The following is a 25,621-nucleotide window of genomic DNA, read 5'->3' as shown; positions in this document are numbered from 1 at the left end:
AAATATAAGGATGCAATGTGTAAAAATTGATTTTCGCACCTGGCTATTCAGTAAATATTTGTAAATGACTTACGCTCTGGAAAAGGTTCTACGTTCTTTGAAAAGAAGTTTCATATTTTATTTATCGCTCCAGAAAACCTTTCCGGTATTCTAACGAGCATATTTCTCAGTTAAAGTTTTTACAAAGTCTATTTAATTGTTAATATTTAATTATTTGAAAGAAATACATTTTTTTATTAGCAAACGTGGTAAATGCTGATCTATTATAATTTTATTTTCGTCTGTTTACGACTTAGATGCATCTATAGATGCATCTCGAGAATCCGATTCGATACTGCTGGATGCGTAAACATTAACGAAGCTATTAATGAGAGGCTAATTTAGATGTGGTCTCAATTTTAAATGAATTTTAGATCGAAAATCTTGGTTTGAAATTAATTAGAAATTAAGATTTCAATTCTATTATATCGATTGCTTTTGTTGTGCCCGAACAATCCCCATCTGCTGTATGTTTTCTGATCCTCCAAAAACCGGGAGGAATCTTATTCGCTCCCGCGAACGCAGGTGTATCTCGCGTAATCATAAACGGAACGGTGTTGCCAGCCTGGTGAATTATGCAAAGGTTAAAATTACTTTTTCTTTCGACGAACAACGATCCACCAGTTCTCCTCCTCCTTTGTCGCTTGATCTTCCTTGATTAATGCGTGATTTCGACGCGGCCTTTTCCTCCTCGCCGATTTTATCTCTTTCTTTCTCGCTTTCCATTCTTCTCTCATCAATCCCGATGCGGCGGATTCATCGATCAGTTTCGAAGCAGGGAAATCGCTTTGTGCTCGCCGGGAGAATGGACTGCTCGCGCGGAACTCGCGCCAGGCAAAGACGGGTCAGCGACGTCGCTCGTTTCTGCACTCTCGTTTGTCAACGTGCGCCGTTATTTGCTCACTTATTTTCACTTCGCCGCCCTCGTTCGCGACAGTGGCATTTATTATAGCGAGAGCAATTATCAATCGCGCATTTGCGTCTTCTCATTTCGAAATGAGAATTTCCGTTCTATTGCATCCAAATTTTGTCAGACACTCGGGCGTACAAAGTACGTGTTCACGCAAAGGTCTATGTTACGTTCTTTACTTTTGTTACTTGCAGTAGCCATGTTTCTTGTTTTAAAACTTTTTGCTATTTCTTAATAAAATATATTAATTTTTATCTGTTACCGCTTCACTGAAAATGGCTCAAATTACAGCCAAAATGTATACGAATTATACCTTTGTATTGAATTATTCATGAAATATTACCTAAAGCTCGCAGGCATACACGGAAAAAAAAAATTAGCTGCTGTAGCTAAATAACTTAGCAAAAAATGGACAGCTAATATTTTTAGTTGTGATAGCTAAAATTTTTGCTACGACAGCAAACCCGTACTTCTATCAAATTTAATTAATATTTGTTAACTCTTTGATATTTATACGAATCTTAGAATGTAACGTTGAGATTCGCCGAATTTGAAGCCCGAACACCGGTCGTTCTTCTGGAAAAGAAAAAGAGATATTTAATGTATATTAATTATTTTAATACCGGGGCAATCTGAAGAAACTCACTTGTTAATTATTTTCGCTAAAGACGAATGGAGAGAGACAGCAGCAATTGGTTTAATGCACCGCAATTTATTTCTCGCATCTGGACCCCGATCTGGACGCTAATACGAATTCAGGGGCCGCATTCGTGACACAGTGATCGTAATTTATTCATTTACCAGTACTCTACGCGATTCCTTAACACGAGTTAACTACCGACGTCGTTGAAGATTTATCGGCCGCACGCATTTCACCCTAAGGTTTAACGATCGCTCAAATGGAATTACATTTTGAATTGCGAGGACGTGAACGGTAAGACGGTAACAGTAAACGCGGAGACAAACGACGGCCATTGCGTATCGCTCGGGATTAACCGACTCGGAAGTTGCCGCGGTGAGTAAAATGCGCGGGCATGGCCGACCATGCGCGCCATTTTTATCCGTTATCCCGTAATTACAAAAAATTGTACTCCTAAAACGCGTGTACCTTGACGTGTCTTAACTCTATTTAGTTTATTTCAATCGGCAAAATCTTGAGCAGATTTGAAATCGCCACCCCGAAAGTGTTCGGTAAACGAGGGCCGGTTATTAAATTATTTAAATATAGTTCGCTCTTCCTTGAAATCTTCCCTAAGAAAATATATCTATTCTAAACACGTCAGAAAATCCATTAAAATTTCGACAGTTTGCGCTTTTACTTCTTCTTCCGCACGTATCATCCTTCATTGTGCTTTCATAACGCGTTAGAGCACAATGTGCACTCTCGAGATTTATCGAAGGAACTCTGCGCGGTTTACTCCCGCAACAGTAGTGGCGATTCGATATCTTGTACAAGAGGATAATCTTGTTGATGACTATCTCGCGGAGGGTAATGTTTCGCGATGCCATTAAATTACGTGTCTCAGTAATCCCCGTTGGTGCCTCGTGAAATAACCGACCCCGAGATATCAGCCGCGATTTCTTAAGCTCGTGGATTTCCCTCGAAGATGAGTTACGCGCTTGCTGTTCGGGGAGGGTCGTTTCGCCTCCACCGGCGTGCCAGATATTTATTTCGTATTTACGCGACGAGCTTGTTGAAAATTTCGAGAGTCGTAAAGGACCGCGCGCGTGCACCGTCATAAAACGTACCGCGGCGGCCGCATAAAACACGCGTAACACGTGTAATACACGCGATATACGGTGCCCTCTCGCTACGGACTACTTCACAATTTCGAAGATGTCGACCTGCAACGTCAACCGCACGTTTACTGCTGAATGTAACTGTCTAATTTCCATCTCCACGTCGACGTTGAATGCAAGACAAATAACGCTTAGTTTCGAGAAGTAAATTTAATATTAACTTCAGAACATATATACGCGCCACCGTGTGCCAAATTTAGTAAAGCTCAGCTTTTGGAGAATGCGACGAAATATTTACAATGTCCCGTAGAAAAGAGATCAATGTTTTACTTGTATATTTTTTTTAATAATGATCTGAAAGTCTTCTTCCTTCAAATGGTGGAGTCTTTCTTAATTTCAACTTAAGGACAATTTTTCATTGGCGATTAATGACGAATATTAAGTGTTACGTTGGTAATATAAATGCATCTCGAGATATATAGAAAAACTATTCAAGTACATTTAAGTTTAAGTTAAGCAAAACGTTTTTAATTTTTTTAAATACCCCCACCACTCAACATTTTTTATTACAATTTTGAACTTTATTATATACGGTTGAATTCGTAATAAAATAAGTTTTAGTTTGGTGCTAAAAATGTTTCAAAATTGTAATAAAAAATGTTGAGTGGCGGGGTATTTTGAAAAAAAATAACAAAACACTTTTTTTGCTCATAGTTTTAAGGTACTATTGAAACCATTCAACGTTCATTAAAAAAATTTGGTCTAGCTCTTACACTTTCGTCAATATTCGCCCCGAAAGAGAAAATCAAATTTTCTTGAAAGGTGTATTTCACCACCTAAAAGTGCGTACGGGTACGTATAAAAAGAACACGTGTCCCTTATTTTGAGCTGAGAAACAACATATTCAACATCCATTAAAATCGGTGTGTACCCACTTGGGTAGGTTTACTTGTAAGTCCCATTGGATCCTGTCCAACTAAAGTTCGGGTGCGCAAAGACGCTTTCGCACATCAGGCGTATCTTTGCGGGGTCTCTGCACGTACAGCACCGGCCAATAAATCATTCTGGGCGCATTGCATATTCTCCAAAAACAACATGCATCATTGTGCTGCTAGTTAGAAACATTTTTGGATCGCTGCCATTGGCGTTGAGGCGGTTCATCATTCTGATGCGTCATTAAATTAAAATTAAACACGCAATTAGGCGCTGTAATACGAATAATACAATGTACCCAGAAATGAAGAGAGGGAAGTTAATTTCGTGTTTGAGTGAAATTACAGTCTGTGCAGGTGGAAATTATGATTCCCAGGATATTAATTGTAACTCTTAAATAAATATTAATATATAAAATATTAACATGTATATTTTTAAGACTACAATGTCAATTCAGATAATAGTTTCATTAATTTCAAATATTAGCACTGCTTGCATTTAATTTTTTTCAATGAATTATATCAAGCTTGACTCACTTCACGTGTCTTATAATTGACTCTTGTAATATGTGTCCACACGCAGGCACGCACGCAAATTTCTTTTATCTCTTATTTTTCTATTCTGATACTGCAATTGGCGAACGCAACAGTCATCTCGTGTCTGACATTGAAACTGGACTCCCTTGTATAACTAATAAAAAAAGATGTTATTCGCGTGATTGTAAAATCAGTTAAAATTGAAGCTGGCAAGCCAGCTGAGTGCTAGGGATTCTCTTTCGCTCATGAGTCGCGATGCTAGAAGCGACATGTAGCCGAGACATGTTTGCCCACATCTTCCTGAAAAGGACACTTCCGTGCGTTCCAGAAACGGGTAAAGCTCCCGTCTCTTGCCAGTGGCTACTCCCGTCATCTAGTACGACAAGCCTCTTAATGGGATCCTGCCAGGACCTGAATACGCAAGGGAATGAACTTGGATTTCCACTCCTTCCAAATAGGACATTGCGGGGAGAATTTACGCGAGTCGTCTTAATTAATAGAATTAAGTCATACAGTTTCTATGTTTACACATGCTCGTATACTTTTTTTGGCGATTATAAATATGCGTTTTTACTATTTTTAGAAAAATGTGGTACCAACGCGATGACTCCTGAAAAATAAATCGAAAGTACGAGAAAATTATAAAAGAAAATTTTTCTCGAAAGTAAATCAAAGAAATTTTCTATCTTTGTACGAAAAAGATTTAGTTTTATCTCAAACCGTCCTATTTTACCATCAAGAATTATTTGACGCCAGCAAATGACTAAACATGATTAAGCTGTTGATCGACCATGACTGGCGATGTGTTTTTAACATAGAAAATTTACTACGAAAAATATTACCTCAGCCAGGGTTTGAACCTGGTCCTCCCTACACTCTAGGCCTACACTCTAGGCGGGCGTCTCACCAATTCGCCTTATTTTACCAACATTTTTCTGATTTCTGAGTTACAAATTGTATAGCTTTTTAAACGTAAACGTGAGGCTAATTAATAATTGATTTAATCGTAATTAATAATATTTAAACAATTTGAGAACAGCGGACTTAGAGTAAATTTGTGCTTTTTTATATACAAGTCGTGAGCGCAATCGTAAAAATAGTCTCGGAAGCACCAATATCGCGGATGGGTTAGCGGATGAGTCGAACTCGAAGATTCGATATTTGCCACTTGATTTCGTCAGCATAGTCGTTCTATTCTTGGAAGAAAAATTTACGCTAGCAAAACGAGCGGGACGAAAGTAAATCGATATAGGCCGAGAGAGGAGTGACAGCACGAATGAAAGTGGAGAAACTTTTAATCGGGTTACGTGAAATTCCCGACGATGAAATTTTCCCTGTCACCGTTGCCGTTTGCGCTGTAAAGTGCGCTTTAACCGCTAAAGGTCTTGACACGAGTATTTTATTTACACATCGCAAACTTGCTCAAGACGAAACTCAAGGGCAATTTTATATTTTTACGGATGTTCGGAGCAAGAATCCGGAGCGTGGATACGAGGCGCATTAACTAAACGTACTTGATTCCGTCCCACGGAACTCGAAACTCTCCTTGAAGCAGCGTGGGAAGATAATCAAGTTAAACAAGCGCGAAATAAGCTTTTAACAACATGTTCAATATCTGAAAAAGGCGAGCGAAACATGGGATATTCTCAACTCGAAGTGTATGTCAAAAATTTTTGCGTTAAAACTGATCGAATTATATTTTTTTAGGTGTTTGTATGTCTATATCTTTTTCATTACATTTTGAATATAAATGTGTAGTTTTTTCGTATTCCACGTTTATTAAAATATTTTTCGCGTAAGTAATTGTAAAAAGCATATACTCGCATATATTTTCCACTCCGTGACGTTATAATTTCTTTCAATTTGCGGCACTACTATTTTCTCTACGTTTGGACTTTGGTTGAACATACGAAACGATCCAGATTCCATTGTATTTTCACGACAATAACGCCCATTGCATTGGGATAAAGCAATGGAGGCGAGCGCAAACTTGCAACATATCACATGCGCGGAGATTATAAAAAGACTAAAGAGAGAGAATTGCAGGAATGGTCGGTAAAGTAAAAGTTGTTCGAATTTCATTTTCTTGAAAAAAATTCTCTTGAAAATAAGCATTGGTCATTACCGTTTGAGAAGACGGAGAAAGTGCAAGTGGGGTCATAAATTATCATGTTATTCCTTTAATACATCTACGTATACACAGAAACTTTTAATCAGTTGCAATAATTTCCTTCGATAAAACATTGTTAACGCGCGCGTATAATCCTTTTCCCTTGATTTTTATGTTATCCGCGACAAAATTGCTAAAGGAAAGTGTCACTCTCGCAGAAGTTCTTTCAAGTTTTACCAGCGACGGGAGGCACCTGCAAACTTCTCGTTGAATATCTACGTTCGAGAAATTCATTTCTTTTGCTACGTAAAATCTGAAGTTTAATTCAACTTCTCGGCGAAAGATAATGGCAACTATTAATTCGATTACAGCACGGAATGTAGAATATGAAGGAATTACGGATTCTAACCAACTTGCAAGTTTCCGAGACGCAATCTACATCTTTAATATTCATTATTGTGCATTTCGGTTAATCTCCGAAATGCACAATAACGCAGACCGTTTTGCATACTTGGATACACATAATCTTGCTAAGCGGTGGTGGATTATCATGTGCAGTAATATACGAAACGATATTAAAATTAAATAATTTTTGGGATCATTTTGTATAATAAATTCCGACGAAAAATTATTACGATGTTTATACACGAGAAAAATTTTCATTGGGTAAATCGATTAAGTAGTGTTTCCGATGGAAAATTAACCGTCGGTTTTTCCGATCAGGTTTTCCGATTAAATTATGAATATATTCGATGAAATTTATCCATTGAAATTATCGATGAAATTTAATCGCTGAAAAACCGATTATATTTTTCATCGGATATACAATTTAATTGAATAGATTCGTTTGTTAATATGTAATTGATTATCCAGTTAGATATTTTTCTCGGTGTAGCGATTTTAAAATCTTAAGAAATTTCATTGGAAATATCTCGAATTTTTCTGACAAAAAGCTATATTATACTTTCTCTCCTTTGCCATAACAAGTGCATAATTAAAGGTAAAATTTATGTAAAGTAGCTGATCTGAATAAAAAAGATATTAGTTGGAGGAAAAACTGCTATTTGTTAGAAGAATCGTTTCCTATTGGAAGAAGAATTTATCTGCCTATATGGAGGAGTCTTATTTTATACCTAATGGCATAGAACTTCCGCATTTTAACTTTCCGTATTTTGGCAAGTGTGCTTGTCTGGAAATTCCCTTTTGTTTCTCAGTTATGATTCCGTTTCTCTCAGCGATAAATTTCAGCGATCTGTATTGTTACCGGTTGCTCTTAATATATCTTGAATGACGCATGACTCTTCTAATGAGATAAGTTTTCGAGAGAATTTCAAAGATCGCGTTGGCAATTATTCTGATATTCGCGAAACGGATTAAAGGTACGTTTCCTAATTAGATGTCTACTTAAAGCTACGCTTGTTAATTAAATGACGTGAGATTATAAATAAAATAATTGCATAACACTTGCGCGAACAATTACATTTCACGATACGTCAATATTAATCGCAAATATTACATTATTCATTAATGCTCAGCTAATTCGCCTTAATAAGTTATTAACTGGTTAAACGTTAAAACATGTGTATTTTGTTTTAAAGAACACGGGTTATTTCATTATCGGCGATTATACGCAACTACCTCTTAATTATGTTGTAAAACCGAGTACATGAAATCGCAATCGATCGCTAAAGCAGCCTCGCGAAACTCGAATAAAGCGCGAGGCGTTGAAGGGGAATCGCCCGCGAAGATATCAAAGCACTTTGCGATTCTCCGAGTGAAATTTCGTAGTATTGCATTACATTTGATTTATCTTTACGGTCACGGGGGAAACGAACCGGCCACAGCTACCGAAACTTTCATTCCGTATCCACAAAGTGTGCGATAGTCATATTTTACGCGGTGAAACCGTGAACTGTCGGAACACTTGGAAATTTAAAATCTATTTATGCATAGTACGACATTATGTCGCCCTTGCAGCAATTTCCTCTGCCCTTTCTCTCCCTCGCGCAAACGCGATTAAAACTTTCACGCAATTTAGAAAAACCGTAACAAAATTACGGCGCCACCGGGGCAAGAATTAATATATAAAAGACTCGTGCAAAATTTATGCCTCAAAGACGAGAGAGAAGGAATTTGTATGTAAATAATAGGAAACGTCTTTTTACGTATTAATAATATACGAGAGTGACGAAATTAAATATAATATAAACTATTAACTGTGTAATATTGGGACAATGTACGGTGGGGAATATTTACGTCAAGTATAAATGCAGTTTGAGGGAAGCATCGATTATAAATCAATATCGACGATCGGAGTGACATCTTGACAAATTACAAAATCCACCTTCGACAAAATGTCACCGTAATATTCGCTGAGATCTGATTACCGCCGACATCGCTACGGATTGATTGACAATAACTATCTTGCGTATTCTGTATAATTCCCCTTCTTTTTTGTATCGCAAAGCCAGCCACCGTCGCCGCAATACCCGTTGGAAGTGTCTCGTGATGAAATGGTTTTAAGAAGATATTGCCCCGGCAGACTTTAAGGACATATCTGAAAAACGCGTAATAGTCCACGCGTAAATCCTTTGCTATATACCGGCGATGGTATACGGCGCCATAAAGAACGTTATGTGCGCCATAAATTCGCCGTGATGCAGATCTATTCGCGGTTAGTATTCCGATAATAGTGCAATTACCTCTTGATAGCGAGTCGTACTAAAATCGTTAATGACAAGTGTTTGAAAATGCGTGGAGTAAAATATTTGGCGAGTTCCGTTGCGATTAATTTTATCATAAACAAACTCGATTTCGGCTCGCTCCGGGAACTTGTTATTAAAAACGGGGCGTAACTTTATACGCGATACATTCTTTGCGCGGCCGTTAATTAGACTTTGCGGAAAGACAAGCTCGAGATGACAAACTGAAAAGCGTCGGGATTTCTTTCTTGATCCTTTTAGGGGGCATCGCTCTCGCCGTTGCTATGTTCTACCGTTGCCAGTCAATGGCCAAAAAGCATACATCTTTGAGCGGGAATTTGCGCTAACGATTCACGGTCCACTTCCCATGATGGGATTTCTCGTTAAATCCTCTTTCACACTTCACCCACCGTCTTATAACTTCACCTCCGCCTTCGGAAATGATTTTTCAAAGCCGTCAGAAAAGAAAAGCGTACGTGAAGTCATTAAAGCGATCTCGAAGAATGCGCTCTTAATTCTGGCGCGGAGTGAACGAACATTGCCTCTGTGAAAGGAGGAGAGGAAGAGGGGAAAAAGATGTAGCCTGTTATTTATTACATCTAGCTTCGTAAATTGCGGACATTAATAGCAGTCGATAAAGAAATCTACGTAAATTCTATTAATTTCCATTAAAAGGTTCTTTGGACTTTTTGCATCCTGGTATCTCAAAGTTTTGTTAAATTCGCAAGATCTAAAGCCTTTTAACGTTAATCTAGATTACTACGTCTTTCAATTTTCCGACTAATTGGCTTCACATATTGTTTTATACTTTTAAAATTTCAGGGAATTTTGGTCTTTCGTTCGATAATTATAGTTGACTTTGAATACTCTTGTGAAATCAGAAACTTTCCAAACTCAAGAATTAGTATTATTTCTTCCAGTTCGCAATCATTTGATGGTTTACTATGTTAAGTACAAAATTGAGTTACACTTTCGATATGAAAAGCTCGTGCTTTAGGATACGGGAGGAGTGATTTTAAATATTTACGTAGCGGTAGAATTCATACGATTCCACGAACAGCAACTTCCCTGATGCTTGAGAATTACGTCCTTGTTCTACGACGATGTTTTATATGCGAAGAACGCTAATGCGACGAAATTCTTTTCTACGCGTGGAAAAAGTTGCCGTAACTCGACAATAGCGTCCGATAACTTGACTGAAAGCTATTTTCCTTTCCAGCATTATTCGTAACTCGGTCGCCACAAATTCTTTATCAAAAGTTTAAACATTATGCGCTCTTTGTTTGCCACGTGCTTTTGTGACGCACGAAAATTGTTTACGGTCTAGTTTTGTTAATCGTGATTTTTAATTGGGTTTCTTTTTCCACCTAGGGAAATTAATTATTTAATATAAGAATAGTACAAATTTGAAGGAATAAAGAACTGAGAGCCGCGACAGGGTGTTAGTGTCTAAATATTTTATTCTAAATTTATTGCGAAAAATTTAGCGAGAGGGAGGTCCAGGTTCAAACCCTGGCTGAGGTGATATTTTTTCGCAATAAATTTAGAATAAAATATTTAGACACTAACACCCTGTCACGGCTCTTAGTCCTTTATTCCTTCAAATTTGTGTTCATCACATTTGAGCCATACGAATTTTATTAATTTGATAAAAATAGTAATTTTGTAAAGACAAATTTTTAGAGAATGAAAACATCGTCTTTAATTAGAAATAAAAAATCCGATTTTATTAAGTTTGAACTTAATTTATGCTATTAAATATTATTATATCATCAAATGTTTATAATTTACCAGAAGGATTGAATGCAATACTCCATAGTTTGTAAAATCATACTTGTTCGATATTGAACGATTCCAATTGTTTGTTCACAGCATCGCAGTTGAAATCAGATCTACCAGACTCGATATATAAAGATACATTCTGTAAAATCGGGTCATATCATATATCCCGTATACACGTACATATTTTAAAAAATATGTATGTGACGCCACTGGAGATTCACTATGCTTCTAGTATATTTCTCTTTTCTTCAGAAGTAAAATCTCCTTTCCGTTCGCGGTGGCTGAGCAATCGATTCGTTAAATCACGTCTTGTTCATTTTACTTCCGCACCAGATCGGATTCGGAAAGTCGGTTGTATTTTCTATTTCGCCTCTGAACCGAATAACCCGATTGGGAAGATCACGTTAATCGATGGTCTGCGAAAGATCAAGAATCAACCGAACAAATATTTTTCTGCTGACTAACGAGCCGACTTGTGGACGAAATGGCTAAATCTAACGAGTTCGCTTGTAAGAATATCGCGCCGACTTTAATTTCATGAAGCGAGAGAAACTGCCCTTAAATGTCTCGTTAACAATCGCATTATATTTTTTTACAGTCTTATTTTATTGTTAGCGAACGTCTCTATTTTAGAATATTTCATTATTTCTTCAATTTCGGGACTAATACTTTTGTAACCAGTTTACATTACGATAATAAGATAAGTTTTCGAGATTGAAAGGCGTTTTACTGTAGATTATTCTATTCTTTTTTAATTACTTTTAAATAATATACACTTGTAAGCACTGCTAATGACTTTGCATTGAATGTGTAGTATATTTTAATTTATAAATAATCGAGAGAGAAGTATATAATAACCATAAATAAAATATAGCAATGCTATGTAAAGTTATTAGTGCACTGATCTTTTCAAGTGGAATAAAAGTCAAACGGGACGATTACTATTCTTCTCATTTTCTAAATCTGTTTCTTATCTATGTTATCTATGTGCCCAACATTTGCCGTATCGCAGCTGCGCTCGCGAGTGCAATATTTCGCGCAATAAAGAAGTCGTTAGGTCGAGATAAAAAATTTCATCTGGCTGCGTGTAAGTTTATCCGATCCAGACGGTTCCCCGCCATTCTCCACAATCGCGGAATTTACATTCTTCCATCACCTCGCCGGTCGAGCTTCGCTTGGAACTCGCAGTTCATTCCTCGTTGGATCTTACGTGTCCCGAATACGCGAATCCCCCGGGAAAACTGTCGCGGAGTAGCAATCTTCCTAAAAAGTCGCTTCGTTTTGACGCAAACGAGGTAAAGAATCGACTGGCACAAGGCTGAAAATGTCCGCTTTTAAGATGGCCTTTCGATATATAGAACGGCTTGAACGTGCAGGTTTAGAAATAAACTCTTTCGGAGATAAATCATTTACTTATATATGACCACCATATTTTTCTCACATACAAGTTGAAAATAAATATAATATATTTGTCCGTAACTGCACTGAACAAAAAACTTCTTTAAACTAAGTAAATAGATTTACTTAAAATTATTTTTTTACTAAAGTAAATATTCTATTTAAATAAAAATATGAAATTTCAAGTAAATCTGGATCGTGGGTTTTTTTTCTTGAAAGTTCTTTTATTCCAATGATATTTCTTTAACTGACAATCTGAGCGAAATATCCCCGTTCTATCTTATGCGTATTTTATCATGTAGTTATATTAAAATTGAAATTAATTAAGATTAATTAAAATAACCGCTTATTCACATTATTTTTCGACGTGTGTCTCTTTTGTTATTAATTTTAAATACTTTGATACAAATAGTTAATAACATTAATAATTAAACCTTACATTCTGTGAAAAACTGGCCTGTCTTTATTCGCAGACGGTGTTGGAAATAGCGTTGGAAACATTTTTCAAAAAATATCAAAGAAAAATAACATTGCGGAACCGAATTTAATCGTCATGATTTTCGCCACGTTTAATTTTCCGTCTCTTGGTTATTACCTACTTTTCGGCACACGTACATTGAGCTTTCGTCGCAACTCCGTGGTGAGGAATGTCTCCAGCTTTTTTTACCTTCTTAGATTTGGCCGTAAAGAAGGAAAAGTTGAGGCACTTCCTTCACAGGGAAGACGGGCGCCGAAAGGCGCAGTCGGGGAAACTCGATATCGAATTTTCTCGCTACATAACACACGCGAGATGAATTCACAGCGTCGTTTCGGTCTGTATACGCGAACGTAATAAATATTTAATGCGCGCGTAATGTGCAGGGTGCATCCGACATTGAACACCTTACCATTTCTTACGGCTACAAACTTTTCTACATATTTGTCCCCTCCGGAAAAAATTTCACGCGATCGTAGTTTATCGCGGCTCTTATTTCTACGCGCGCATTCAACCTTTCCCGATTAACGCAGTGAGGCAGTCCGCAAGCTTCCCTGGAATTAGTCGCTTCGTTGTCAGGAAGACCGCGAATGGCAGATTCTCACGAAGTGGATTTTCTAGTGACCGATTTTTCTGAGGACTACACCCATTTCTCATAATTTGTAATGCTCACGCGAAAAAACACCATCCAAAGATTCCGATGATCGACGATGTCGTTTTCTGTGAAAATAAAAATGCAACGTACGAATTGCGATAATAAATTCGCATCTGTAAAGAAACGAAAACACGTTCGCGTGATATGCGGCGCGCAATTTATTCTTCCATTCCGTCCATTATGTTTCATAGTGCTCGTCTTCCGCGCTACATTTTGTTTTTAAGTTCCAAAATCAAATGTATTTTAACAATCGCTCGAGGAGTGACCATTCGTCATAATTACACAAATTCATTATTCATTTTCAATTAATATTGTATTTTACGATAACTTGTCTCGTGATATTAGTACACTGACAAAAAATTTTTTTTTTAACCGAGTAAATAGATTTACTTCAAATTACTTTTTTACTGAAGTAAATATTTATTCTATTTAAATAAAAATATCAAATTGCAAGTAAATCTGTGTATTACATTAAGTAAATTAATTTAAATCACAACATTTTCTACATTCAACTAAAAATTTCATGAGATAGAGAATACTATTTATTAAATAAAATCATTGTTTTCGTCAAATAAGAAATCCGATTTTCTTTACTGTAAAACTTATTATATCTTAGTAAACATTTTATAGAATTAAGGTAAAATTTTTTTAATTTAAAATTATCTACTGTTTGATATTTAATAAATATAATACTTAAATTAAAGAAATGTATGTTTAATTTGTTTATTATTTTTTTTAATTTAAGTTAATAAGCTATTAGGAGCCACCTAATAAATAATTTTCTTGAGTAAAGTAATATTTTTTTTGATTAAGATATTGTTTTATCAGTGTATTTATACTATATAAGGAAATGTACGTGGAGAGAATTTTCTCTTAAAATTTGTCCTGAAAATTATGTGATCGTGGGACAACAGGGAGGTTGGAGAACTTCATGTATTTTTACTAGTAAAATTTCATAAAGCAGTCACAAAACTCTTCGGAACGCCGTGTTGCGCGATTAGGATTTTCAGGCTAAATTTTAAAAGAAAAGTCTCTCCGTGTAGAAGAAACAGATTCGAGATGAATTTGAGTTTGTAGCCGATGTTCACCTTAAGTTTTTAAGATTCATCTTCGAAAAAAAAAATTACACGAATGACGATCGATTATCCGCGATCAAGCGTGTGACGAATAGTTACTCGCAATCAATTCGACGATCCATTTATTCACTCGGACAGATTAAGCCGCTCCGTAACACCGTTACAGCGACTTTCTTGAGAGGTCGATGCGAACCGTCCTGCCAGATCGCGCTAATTTTTGACGGATTTGTGAAAAATGAGCGACTTTACGAGGTTATCGGCCGGTTACGCGAACACGCGAAAATCCATATCAGACCGACATCAATCATCTTGATTCACGCCTGATATTCTCGGCGCCCTTCGATTCGCCCGGGGAGGATAATCCTGACGGATATTCCTCGGGAACGAAACCTTTCTCTAGGATAGGGAACGACTAGGAAGACGCGTCGGAGGATTATGCCGGCTTCTTAAAGTATGAGAACGACTTCATCGTCGAGCGAAAAGGGACATCCGCTTGGCTACGATAATAACAGATATTAGATCCTTAATCCCGTAATGGGAAAAAAAACACTTGCTTCTAGAATTTTATGCGCGAACGATCGCTATCAATTTTCCAATCGCTTTTCATTTGTTAATTAAAGTCGGTACTTCCTCAGAAGTCTCATACTCTCGTAAAGTATGATGTTGCCACTTAGAATTAATACAGAAGGTTTCATAACTCGCAACCTTAACTTTTACGTTTCTTCCCACGAACTTGCAATTTCCTTTATTGAAAATTCGAGATTGTTACGTGCAATTATCTAACGTTTTACACATCTTTATCAAGTCTCGAATAAAACTTCTATTAAGACGCATTTGAAATTAGGCAATCAAGGCTATTCCGTTATTTATTATAGTCTTCTTTAAAATTTAATTTACGATGAAAAGGTTTAGGGTTATTTATAATTCGGAATCTACTTTCATTGGCAGTTTTGCTTAAAAAATATCTCAACTTCGTCAGAGATTCTATAATTCCAATTAGAATCTGTGAACTTATATCTTTTATATTACCATTCAGAGATCTTTTTACACCAAGTCTGCTTAAGTTCTGCCTCTATTAACGTCCGTGTCATTTACGCACAATTCTACAATTTTGCTTGTAACATTATTTGTCATTTAATTGCTTAATTTTTTTACACGAAACATGATTAGATAATTGTCCCGCGTGCAAGATCGATTCCTTTATTCATGACCCGATAAAGTTTTCAATTAGCTGCGGTTGATCCTATGCAAAGTTCGACAAGTATCATGTATCGCACACAAAGCAAAAGCTCTATAAACTTCCTGGTAAAAGCCGTGTTCGGCTCGTAAGCTGCTAAATCCGTTAGCTGTTTAACTACAGGTTACTATATTCTTGCAATCTTGCTTGAGAATATGTTACGCGTACCGTACACGTACCGCTGTGCGTCTACAATTTTCTGATTATTGTTTGCTCTTTGAATATTTATCATGTGTACTTCGTACGCTTTCGACAATTCTCTTTTAACATCGAAATCCTCTCATACACAAATTGTAAGTACGAGATCGTTGCGCGTGTAGTGTATCTCGAATAAACCATGCTAGAGTTACGATCAAAGCTAAAAGTAACATTTATCATCGAGCAAATGTTAAGTTAATATCGCCGACGTGTTCATCGAGTTTCAAAGAAGAATGCGCGATATAAAGAAATTGTTACTCAAAGTACCATGTTTTAGCATTGTTTAAGTTGAAATCGACTTTCATCACGTATTTGCTTCGCTCTCCAATTAAAAACTATTGTTACGTAATGACTTAGGCATTTAACAGTGTTTGATAAATAAAATTAAATAGTCCTGCTGTAGTTGAAGCGTGATAACAATTAAGTGTCTCTCCATTGTTTCAGACGGACTACAATCGGCATCTCGAGCAACTGTTTGAGCACGTAGCGACTTTACTTATCGAGAGTCTGCAAACAAAGATAGCTATCGACAAATTGGACCAAGTTGCCGAGCTTCATGAGCGTCTGGAGCAAGTGCGACACTTATTCGGTAAGTAAAACGAATTTATACCGTCAGGAGAGGCTCCCTTTCAGAAGGCTTCCCTCTCTTGATGACAAAGACAAATCTGATTTTCTTCATTGGAATAAAATGTTATCGCTCGCCATCCGTTTGTGCCGCCAGATGAAAACGTCGCCGGCAGAACAATGGCCGCGGAAACCAAACTATTCTTACACAAAATCGAGGAACTGTCGAAATTGGTGTCGGCAATGAGGCTTTGTGAACCTGCCCGCGAGTCGGAGCTAAGAGATATCGAGTCGAGGTTGAGGAACTTGTCGATTTTCGTCGAGCAGGATAAATGCCTGAATGCCGGCGGAAAGTTCGAATGGGTGGACAGTGTGTTGGTGAAGGTATTCCATCAATGACACGCTTTTATTATAGATTTCCTTATCACCGAAAGCTGCAGTTCCATTACTAGAATTTACGAGTCCGCTTTATGGTACCGTACGGTGCTGCGCGATACTAACGCACGTGGAAAAGCGTCGCGACAATGTTGCTTTAAATTATTCATTCGGTACTTCGTGGCCCCCGAACTTAATTTAGGCAACTTTGATGCGTTATTTTTTACGATGCTCCTCATATTTTACATACCGCGAGCGATAAAGTCGCGCTACTTCGAACTTAACTTCGCGCTACCTTTCGCAATATTTTAGCCTTGACACACGATAGCGTAAGTATTGCGAAAGTTTTAATAGAGTCAAAAATTGCGGCCTCTGAAACTTTGCCCCGACGCGCGAAACTATTTCACCATTTACACATCTATTTTATTGCATCTCCTCTTTACTGCATTTTACCGTAGCAGTCAAGTTAAAGTGAAACGTAAATGTTCATCCGATTATTCTGCAATTACGCGATATATCGAAGCAGTTTAAATCCGTTGTATCGTGTAAGTTTTTTTTTTGTAATACCATTATAACTTCTGCTTATCGCATCCGGAGACATGTCGCTGTTATGTAGTCTCGATTTTCAATCGGCGAAAGTTCGCTGAACGAAACTTCGTTTCATCCAAAGACATATAACGGAGTCGTCTTTTAGTGCTTGCAGGACGGAACTTGGCTGCTCATCGACCAGGTTAATCTATGTAGCCCCGCTGTATTAGACAGACTTAATGGATTGTTGGAGCCAAACGGTGTTCTCAGTATCGGGGAACGAGGCGTTGATGACAAAGGCAATGTCGTTACCATCAAGCCGCACGAAAATTTCCGCCTATTTCTAACCATGGATCCCCGATGCGGCGAGATTTCCAGGTGATTTATCTCTCGGCAGCCCAATGATTAAATTGTGCGATTTCGGGCGCATTAATCGTGTGCAAAAGTCGTAAGAACAACTAGGAATAAGAAGAAATAAAAATTGGGACCTGTTATCGAAAGTATGGTAAAAACGTGTATTCCAACAAAATATATGAGACATAATGTATCAGTATTATTCGGTAACAGATTCCCATTGCCCTTTTATTCCTAATTGTTTTAGTCTTGGAGCCTATTATAGCTTATTTCTAAAAGTCGTAAGATTAATTTACTATTCCACTTCGAAAATATTGCATCGTAAATTCTTGCGCATTTTCCCTTGCATGTTTCATTTTCGCCAAAATCTGACACAGAATGAAAAATTGCCAGCCGAAGACAGCAACGTTACGTTGTAGTATGATAAAAAGTGCGTGACGATAATTTAATATTGTGCACTCGGCATATCGCAATGGAGTTTTGAAAATTATCTTACGAAATCGAGGGCAGTTATATCTTAATAATAATTTTATATCGTTATCGCGTAATACGAAACACGATCGGCAATTTTAGGGCCATGCGTAACAGAGGCGTCGAGATTTACATGCTCGGCCCGAAGGAGAACATCGACGAGAACGTGATCGATTTCAAGTCGCTGCTGCTTAACGCCGGCATCACAAAGTCCGCGCATCGCGACGCATTGCTCGAGATCCACGGCCGAGTGTCGGAAGAGATCGTCGCCGTGGACCGATTCAGCGCGGTCGATTTGGTGCACGCCGCGTTCCTGATGAGGCAACGATCGCTGCGCGGATTCCCCGCGGAGCGATCCATCAGGAACGCGTGTCTCGACGTCTACGTGAGGTCTAGACCGTCGCGAGATCCGCGATTCAGAGAACACCTGACCTCCCTGATCGACGAGACCATTGAGCGACGTGTCGCCCGAAGAGACGACAAAGAGATGTCGGTGATCGACCTGGATGCCGCCACGTGGAGCGTGAAGAACCTGCAAGACAATTTGAGACTCACTATAATCAGGCAGCAAGGCCTGCTGCTGAACGCTGCTATCAAGATGCACGAGTCGTTCCTGAAATCTGACTCTGGAGGAGACGTTACAACGAAGCCGTTGAACGACTTCTGCGGTCTTGAGGAGGACGAAAGGTTGGACATTGACGTTGCTGATGTGTTGCCGTATCTCCTCCTGAATTTTTACGAGCAATCCACGCGGGACGACGCGCCGCTGCGAAGGGAGTGGATCTCGAGGTTGCTGCGAGGTAACGCGATGCTCGGCGATCTCGAGGAGAGGAGCGCGCTAATGACGAAGGTAATCGCGCTGTTTTGCCCCGAACCTGCGAACGCGAGGAGCTCGTTACCCTGGGATTTGCGCCGGCTCGTCGGAGGAACGACACGCGATGAGGACGACGGTGCTTGCAGGGGCGCGAATAAATTATTGCTGTTGCTGTACGCGTGCGGTATGATTTTAAAGAGCGATGCATCGCGAAAGAAGACGGAGACGTTGGAGAGCAGAGACGCGTTATCCGTGAAGCTCTACTCCAGCCTTGTAAATGACGGTAAATGTCCTAGATTTAACTAAACTAATTTAATCGTATCGACGATGTCATAAATTGAAGAGTGTCGCGGCTTTGTCACGTTTTCAGAAGATAAAGTTGCACATGCACACGCAAAGTGCATTTAAACTTGTCAACTATTTAACACAATATCTTATTTCTAAATCGTAAATTTTTCTTTCTCAGACTAGAACAGTTTGTCTCGTGAATGAAGGTCTATAATTTCAATTTGTACGAGTATTCGACTCATTCATCACTTTTTAGTTGTCGCTTTTCGTCTCGAGACACGATGTTTTTATCGGACACATCATTAGCGGGACTTTTTACTTCCAGGTAAGCTGCTCTCGCAATTGAAGGACCAACCGCTCGTAACGTGTTTCGTGCAATTCCTCGGACAAGCGAATTCTTGCATCAGCGCGATTCTGCAAGACGTAAATGTGACCGTCGAAGAGTGCGTCGAGTTAAAAGCAGAGTTGAGGTGGTTCGCGAGATTCGAAAGACTGGGCGAAATGACGCTGCTCATCGACAAGTCGAAGAAATCCCAAGTGTTCGCGAATTTGGAACAGATTTCTTTGCTGCTGAGAGTGCATTATAAATGGCTGCTGAAGTTCCTGCGTAAGCTATTCGTAATAGCTAGAAATTCCTTGAGCGCGGGAACCACGAGCGAGATCGAGCAGCTGTGGGAGACCGTGAGGCGCACGAACGACCAGCTGAAATCGGTGTACGATCCTATCAGGAAGATATCAAAGAGAATCAAGAAGTATCTGACCCTTCCGCCGCCGCACTCCACGGAGATCAGCATGGAGGTGCACTCGAGGCTAACGAGGGTAACGAGAGACCTGGACGTGAGGGACGAGGGAGGCAGCACCCTGAAGCGAGAACTGAAGATCATATCCGTGCAGTCGGAGGACGCGCTAGCGATGAGACGGCAAACGATCGCTTTGTGGAGCAAAGCTCACTCCAGGAAGTCGACGCTCGACGAAACGATGTTGCAGATCGTCCACGAGGTGGAACGATTCTGCGACGAGAGCCACATCCGTCTGCGAGTCCCCGCGGAAGTCGAGGCTACTCTGAACAGAATGCGCTCCCTTCCGGAGAGGGAAACGGCACAGCTGAACGCGAGGATACGGCTATGGCCGATTTACGAGTACGCGTTTCTGTCGCTCGCCGGCACTCTGCAGGGCGAGATGTGCCGGGAGGCGACGATTCCCGGTGTCGCTCTGACCGAGTGCCTCGCGAGATTCACGGATGTGCCCAGTATACCGAGCGATCTGATGGGTCTACTGCGTGCGATAAGTCAAATGGAGGCCGAGCAAGGATCGGAGCTCTTGTTGCTGCCGGAACTGTTCTGCCATCTCGCGCAATTCGTTCAGCGATCTCACGCTTTTAGGGATACGAGCCGCCTCTTGCACTGGTCCGGTCTAACGGAGGAAGATGAGGAGATGTCAATGACTTCCTACACCGAACCTAAGGTTTGCGTCTTGTTCTTATATAGAAATGACTAATATTTGACTTTCAGCAGTGACAGTCTTGAAATTGTTGATTAATTATTAGGAGACATTTAAAAACAACTAATCTAATTAATATAACATTCGTAATACGTAATCGTTAAATATTTTTATATAAGAAACCTTAGAAATGTTGCGAGTGGTAGTTGAAATGTTGAAAGACAAAATTAAACGAAGCAACTGCACGGGGAAAATTTTCTCGTAAACTTTACCCCGAAAATCATGTGATCGTGGGACAATATTTTGAAGAACTTTGTGAAAGTTTTTTGAAATTTTACCATACATTTTAATAGTAGAAGGTATGGTAAAATTTAAAAAATTCTTCGAAATGCCGTGTTGTCCTACGATTTTCAAGATAAATTTTAAGAAAAAATTCACTCTTCTTCTCGTGCAGCTGCCTCGATAAATTTTGTCTTTCAGCGTTTTTACTACCTCTCGCAACTTTTCCAAAGTTTCTCATGTAAAAATATATCTCTTTCATTAATTTGATTACGCACATTTGTAGATGGAATGCTACGTCGGTGGACCCGTTCTCTTGAACCTAGTATTGCGGTTAATGTTGGACAAAGCGCACCAAGAGAAAGAGAAAGGTGTTCTTTCCACGATCGCGCTCGGGACGTATGCGGCGCAGATGAATCAGCTGGAGCTACTAAATGAGATTTTATGGCGTAACAGTATCTCGTTAACAAACAAGCGATGCGACTCTAGCAGCAGCGATTTAGCAACGTTGAAGTTTCACTTGCATTTGTATTCGTCCACGATCGACAAGATGAACCTCGAACACAACGTACTAGATCTGATTGCAATCGCCAGAGAGAAGCAGAGCGGAAACGTCGCGGACGTCTTCGAGCAGAGACTGATCAGCGATTATTTCACACCGGTGAAAGAATTGCACGAGGCGTATAACGAGATAAACGTCATCAGCGAGGAGAGTGTCCACGGAGAAGAGAGTACGCTTCGGCGGGGAAGAGCCTGGATGATACTGGGTTACATACAATTGATGCTCTTCGGAAATTTGGACCTTATCGATCCCGTGCACAAGGTGGAACTGAAGCTGAAGTATCTGGAGGAGGACATCGCCAATTGCAGAAGGACGATATACGTCGCAACGTTGCAGGATCGCATTCTGAGCACATCAGCGGCGGACGAGCGCATCCATCCGATATTCGCAACCACGAGAAACTGCGAGAGACGCTTGCTGAAGACGAGGGATGATCTCAGCGGTCTGAAAGCTTTCAGGCCACAGTCCGTCAGCTTCGCCTCGCTCAGCAAGGACAGCGCCAATTTCAGGAACGGAGTAGGTTCTTACGCGCTGGTGAGGGAGCGCATGAGCAACCTGTGTGCGATCGCGAGCAAGATCAGTCGAGACTGCAAATCGACGGATCTGACAATCGCGGAGAACGTTTCGCAAAAAGCGGAAGTCTGGGGTTTGTCGGTGCAACAATTCGCTGAGCAGATCAAGACCAAGTATCTGGCGGCTTATCCAGACGTGGTTCTTCCCTTGCTGACGGCGCTGGCGCAGTTAAATCACGGCGTTTCCATGTTGATCAACGAGACCCGACGACTAATATCTTTGCGCAGAAGCGGAGTAGCCGATCTCGAGTCCTTGATATACAACTTGATCCGCTTCCCGACGGTCGGCCGGCAGCAGGAGAACCTTTTGAACCTGAGCAGCTTGTGCGTTTCCAGGAGCACGAGGGATCTGATCGGCGAGAATTCACGTTCCACAGACACGTTCGTTAAAATGCAGGAGCAGTTTCAGATATTCAAGTCGGGCCTGCACGAACTGCACAATCACGTGATTCTCAACAAAGGTCTGACCAGGTCACTGTGGCGGGACATGAATGAGCTGTTGCAGCAGATAGTTCTGATCTGGAAGCAGCAGCAGCAAGAAGAAGAGAAGCGAGCCGCGGAGAGGGAGAGTCTATACAAGAATAAGATTGAGAATCACGGTGACGCGTTGACGGAGGAGGAGGAGCTCGCTCTGGAAGTCCGCAAGCTGTTCCCGACGCACCGCGAAAGGGACTTCCGCGATATAGAGGAGCAACCTTCTTTCGATCGGAGGAGCGCATCGCCGACCCAATCGGTCGAGACGGAGTCGAGCTTCAGCGGTCTCGTCACCAAGGACGACATCAGGGAGATCCAACTGATCCACTCGGACATTGTGTCCTTTATCGTAACCAAGTGGATGTGCAACAGTCCTGCCTCGGTGAGTGCGGCGAATTACGTCGGACCGTTGATTCAAAGGTACGGTACGACATATGGGATGCTCGACAACCTTTTGCCGAGCTTGAGCGAGGGACTCGCGATCGAACTGTACACCAGCTTGAACTTCCTGGTCACTTTGGGGCTGCAAGCGAGCCGAGACAAGGGCGCGGATCGGACTTTGTGGGAGAACGTCGTCGAGGGGCGTGTGAGAGCGTACGATTTCTACAAGGACTGCAACGTCGAGGAAGCGAAGCAGTGTCTGCCGTTGTGCGAGCGTATCCTGATTCGTGTCGATCAGCTGCTGGAGGAGTGGCCGGAACATCCCACTCTGAGATCGATACGATGCATAATAGAGAGGATCTACGCGTTTCCAATCACTTCGCCCATCTCCAGATTCCTGACGGGTTTGGAGTTGCTGTTCGTCAAGATGCACCAGTGGAAAGAGAACGCGCACAGCGGCGTCAGCATGACGGACCACGAATTAGCGTTAACGCAGCAGATAAAATGCTGGCGGAGAATGGAGCTATCCTGCTGGAAGGGTTGCCTCGATGCAGCGCACGAGAATCTCCGATCGGACACGTCCAGGTGGTGGTTCTTTCTGTACGCGCTGATCGAAAGTTACATCACGAGACCCGAGAAGAGTAACATTGGGAAAGAGGGCGATGAGCCTGTCACCAGGCTAAAGTTGGTGGAATCACTGGAGCGCTTCATGAACGAGTCGTCCCTCGTCGAGTTCGAGTCGCGATTGGGTCTCCTCTTGACGTTCCACTGTCATGTGTATTACCTCGACGACAGCGGTAACAAGAACGAGCTCTTGGCCATATTGTGGAACGTGCACAATTATTACAAACAATTTGTAGACGACGTGAATGCAAGGATCGCCGCTTTGAAAGCGCCCATCGAGAAGAAGCTGAAGGACTTCGTTAAGATCGAGCGATGGAACGACATCAATTATTGGGCCGTGAAGGAGACGGTCGAAAAGATGCATCGCACTCTGCATAAATTCATAAAGGAATTCCAGAAGGCCTTGAAGCAAAACGTGTCCTCTTGCCTGATTGTTAAATCGGGATCTTACAGCGCGGAGTTGAACAAGGGCATCTGGGACGATGGGGAACATCACAGGCGCGTGGTGAACCCCGAAGATTTTACAATACCGAAGTCTTCGCGACCTGCGGACGTGGAAACGCCGTTCACAAGCGGACTTATAGCGAGAACAGAAACGTTACTGACAAAGGCCAGGCGTCTGTGCAAAGAGATAGTCCTGGCTAATTCTTATCCGCACGTACGAGAGGAACTCGAGAGTTTTGTCGAGGACTACATGGAGCAGAGTGCGCGTCTTCGGGATATGAACGTTGACAGGAGTTTACCGAAGAATAAACAGAAGTCCCAGGCGAAGAGTATCTTGCAGCAGAAGAAAATGACGCTCGCCAATTACTTCAAGGCGTTGACTCAAATGGGCGTATCCTATCGCGCTGGTATACTGACGCTGAGGAACGACGCGGAGAAGGTGACGGACTTCACGGTGCCGCCTTTGGACCTGTGTACAATTAATCGATACTTTAAACTGAGTAAACCCGATCAGGGTATGCTGGCGCAGTGGCGAAGCTGCGAGCGGTATTATTACAAGTCTCTTATCAAGCTGAACGCTCTCAACGCGATGCTCAGCACGAGCCAGACCGATCTGGGGCTGCAGAACGTAGAGCGTTGCCGAGGATTTTCCGCGCACTTGATGCTGATGGCCCACAGGCAGAAGACTACGCTCGTCCAGGCGTTCGACCGTTTCTCCTCGCTTCGCATACAGATCTCGCGTCTGTCCGAGACAGGCGAGCAGGATCTGAATATACTGAGACAGAGCAGAGGCCGGTACTGCGCGGACAGCCTGAAGACCTTGCTGATGACCTTGGAAGTTGGATTCGAGCAGCTGCTACTGTTCCTGCAATGCTGCCCCGCGGAATCGTCGACGGACTCGAACAGAGCCGCGCTCACGCTGGACGCGAATGCGCTTCCTATAATCGCCGCCTCTCAGAACGACGAGGTCTGGAAGAACGCGAACGCTTTGCTGAAGGACATTTTGAATTCAGTAAAGGCTATCGCGAAACGCTTCCACGTCTTGTTCCTGCCGTTTGACATTTTATCGGTAAACCATCCTGAGCGTTTCACTCACACATCGCCTCTAAGTACGAAGGACTTTGAATTCTTGGAGCAATGCTGCGCGACGATCAGGGACCTAAGAGTACGATCTAAGGAATTGCAACGACTGTTTGAGAGCCCGGACGTTGTGCATCCTATCTGGAAAGATATAGCGTTTTTAGACACGAAGATGGAAGGCTTCCTTAATCTCTCCGAAAAATTGCGAAGCTCCACAGACGTCGAAAATGGAGAGCAATTGGGGGAAAAGAATCACGCTGTCGAGCAGTACGAATCAGCGCTGGAACATCTGATAAACACGATATTGCTTGTAATACAGAAGAAATACAAAGCTCAGACTAATACCGGGGAAGATGTGCCGCGCCTCAACGAGGAACCGAATGAGGAAAACGATATGGAGAGAGAAGCGGGAGAAGAATTAAATGTAAGACTTACTGAATTGCTCGAGCGGGATATAACCGAACTGAAGCTGTCCGACATATGCAATTCGCTCTCCAATCTTTTGTTATCGACACGTGAACTCGATCTGCAATCAGCAAATTACTGTACTAGGTAAGGATTTTTACTATTGAACGTGTCG

The 25,621-nt window shown here is 41.0% G+C and overlaps 1 protein-coding gene across 2 annotated transcripts in view; it reads left to right on the top strand.

Annotated features, from left to right (window-relative positions):
• LOC105569839 (midasin) overlaps window positions 1–25,621 on the top strand; it is a 104,598-nt gene that overhangs the window by 75,460 nt on the left and 3,517 nt on the right. For both annotated transcript variants that reach the window (XM_012026598.1, XM_012026597.1), the window contains 6 exons: window positions 16,236–16,380; window positions 16,513–16,739; window positions 17,425–17,636; window positions 18,186–19,180; window positions 19,511–20,649; window positions 21,191–25,593. In XM_012026598.1, the coding sequence (XP_011881988.1) occupies window positions 16,236–16,380; window positions 16,513–16,739; window positions 17,425–17,636; window positions 18,186–19,180; window positions 19,511–20,649; window positions 21,191–25,593 (7,121 nt within the window). The remainder of the gene's footprint in view (window positions 1–16,235; window positions 16,381–16,512; window positions 16,740–17,424; window positions 17,637–18,185; window positions 19,181–19,510; window positions 20,650–21,190; window positions 25,594–25,621) is intronic.

The sequence above is a fragment of the Vollenhovia emeryi genome, unplaced genomic scaffold (genome assembly GCF_000949405.1).
Source record: "Vollenhovia emeryi isolate VEMERY1.0 unplaced genomic scaffold, V.emery_V1.0 DF939122.1, whole genome shotgun sequence".
NCBI classification, from domain to species: Eukaryota; Metazoa; Arthropoda; class Insecta; order Hymenoptera; family Formicidae; genus Vollenhovia; species Vollenhovia emeryi.
This window is presented reverse-complemented; position numbering and strand designations above follow the sequence as displayed.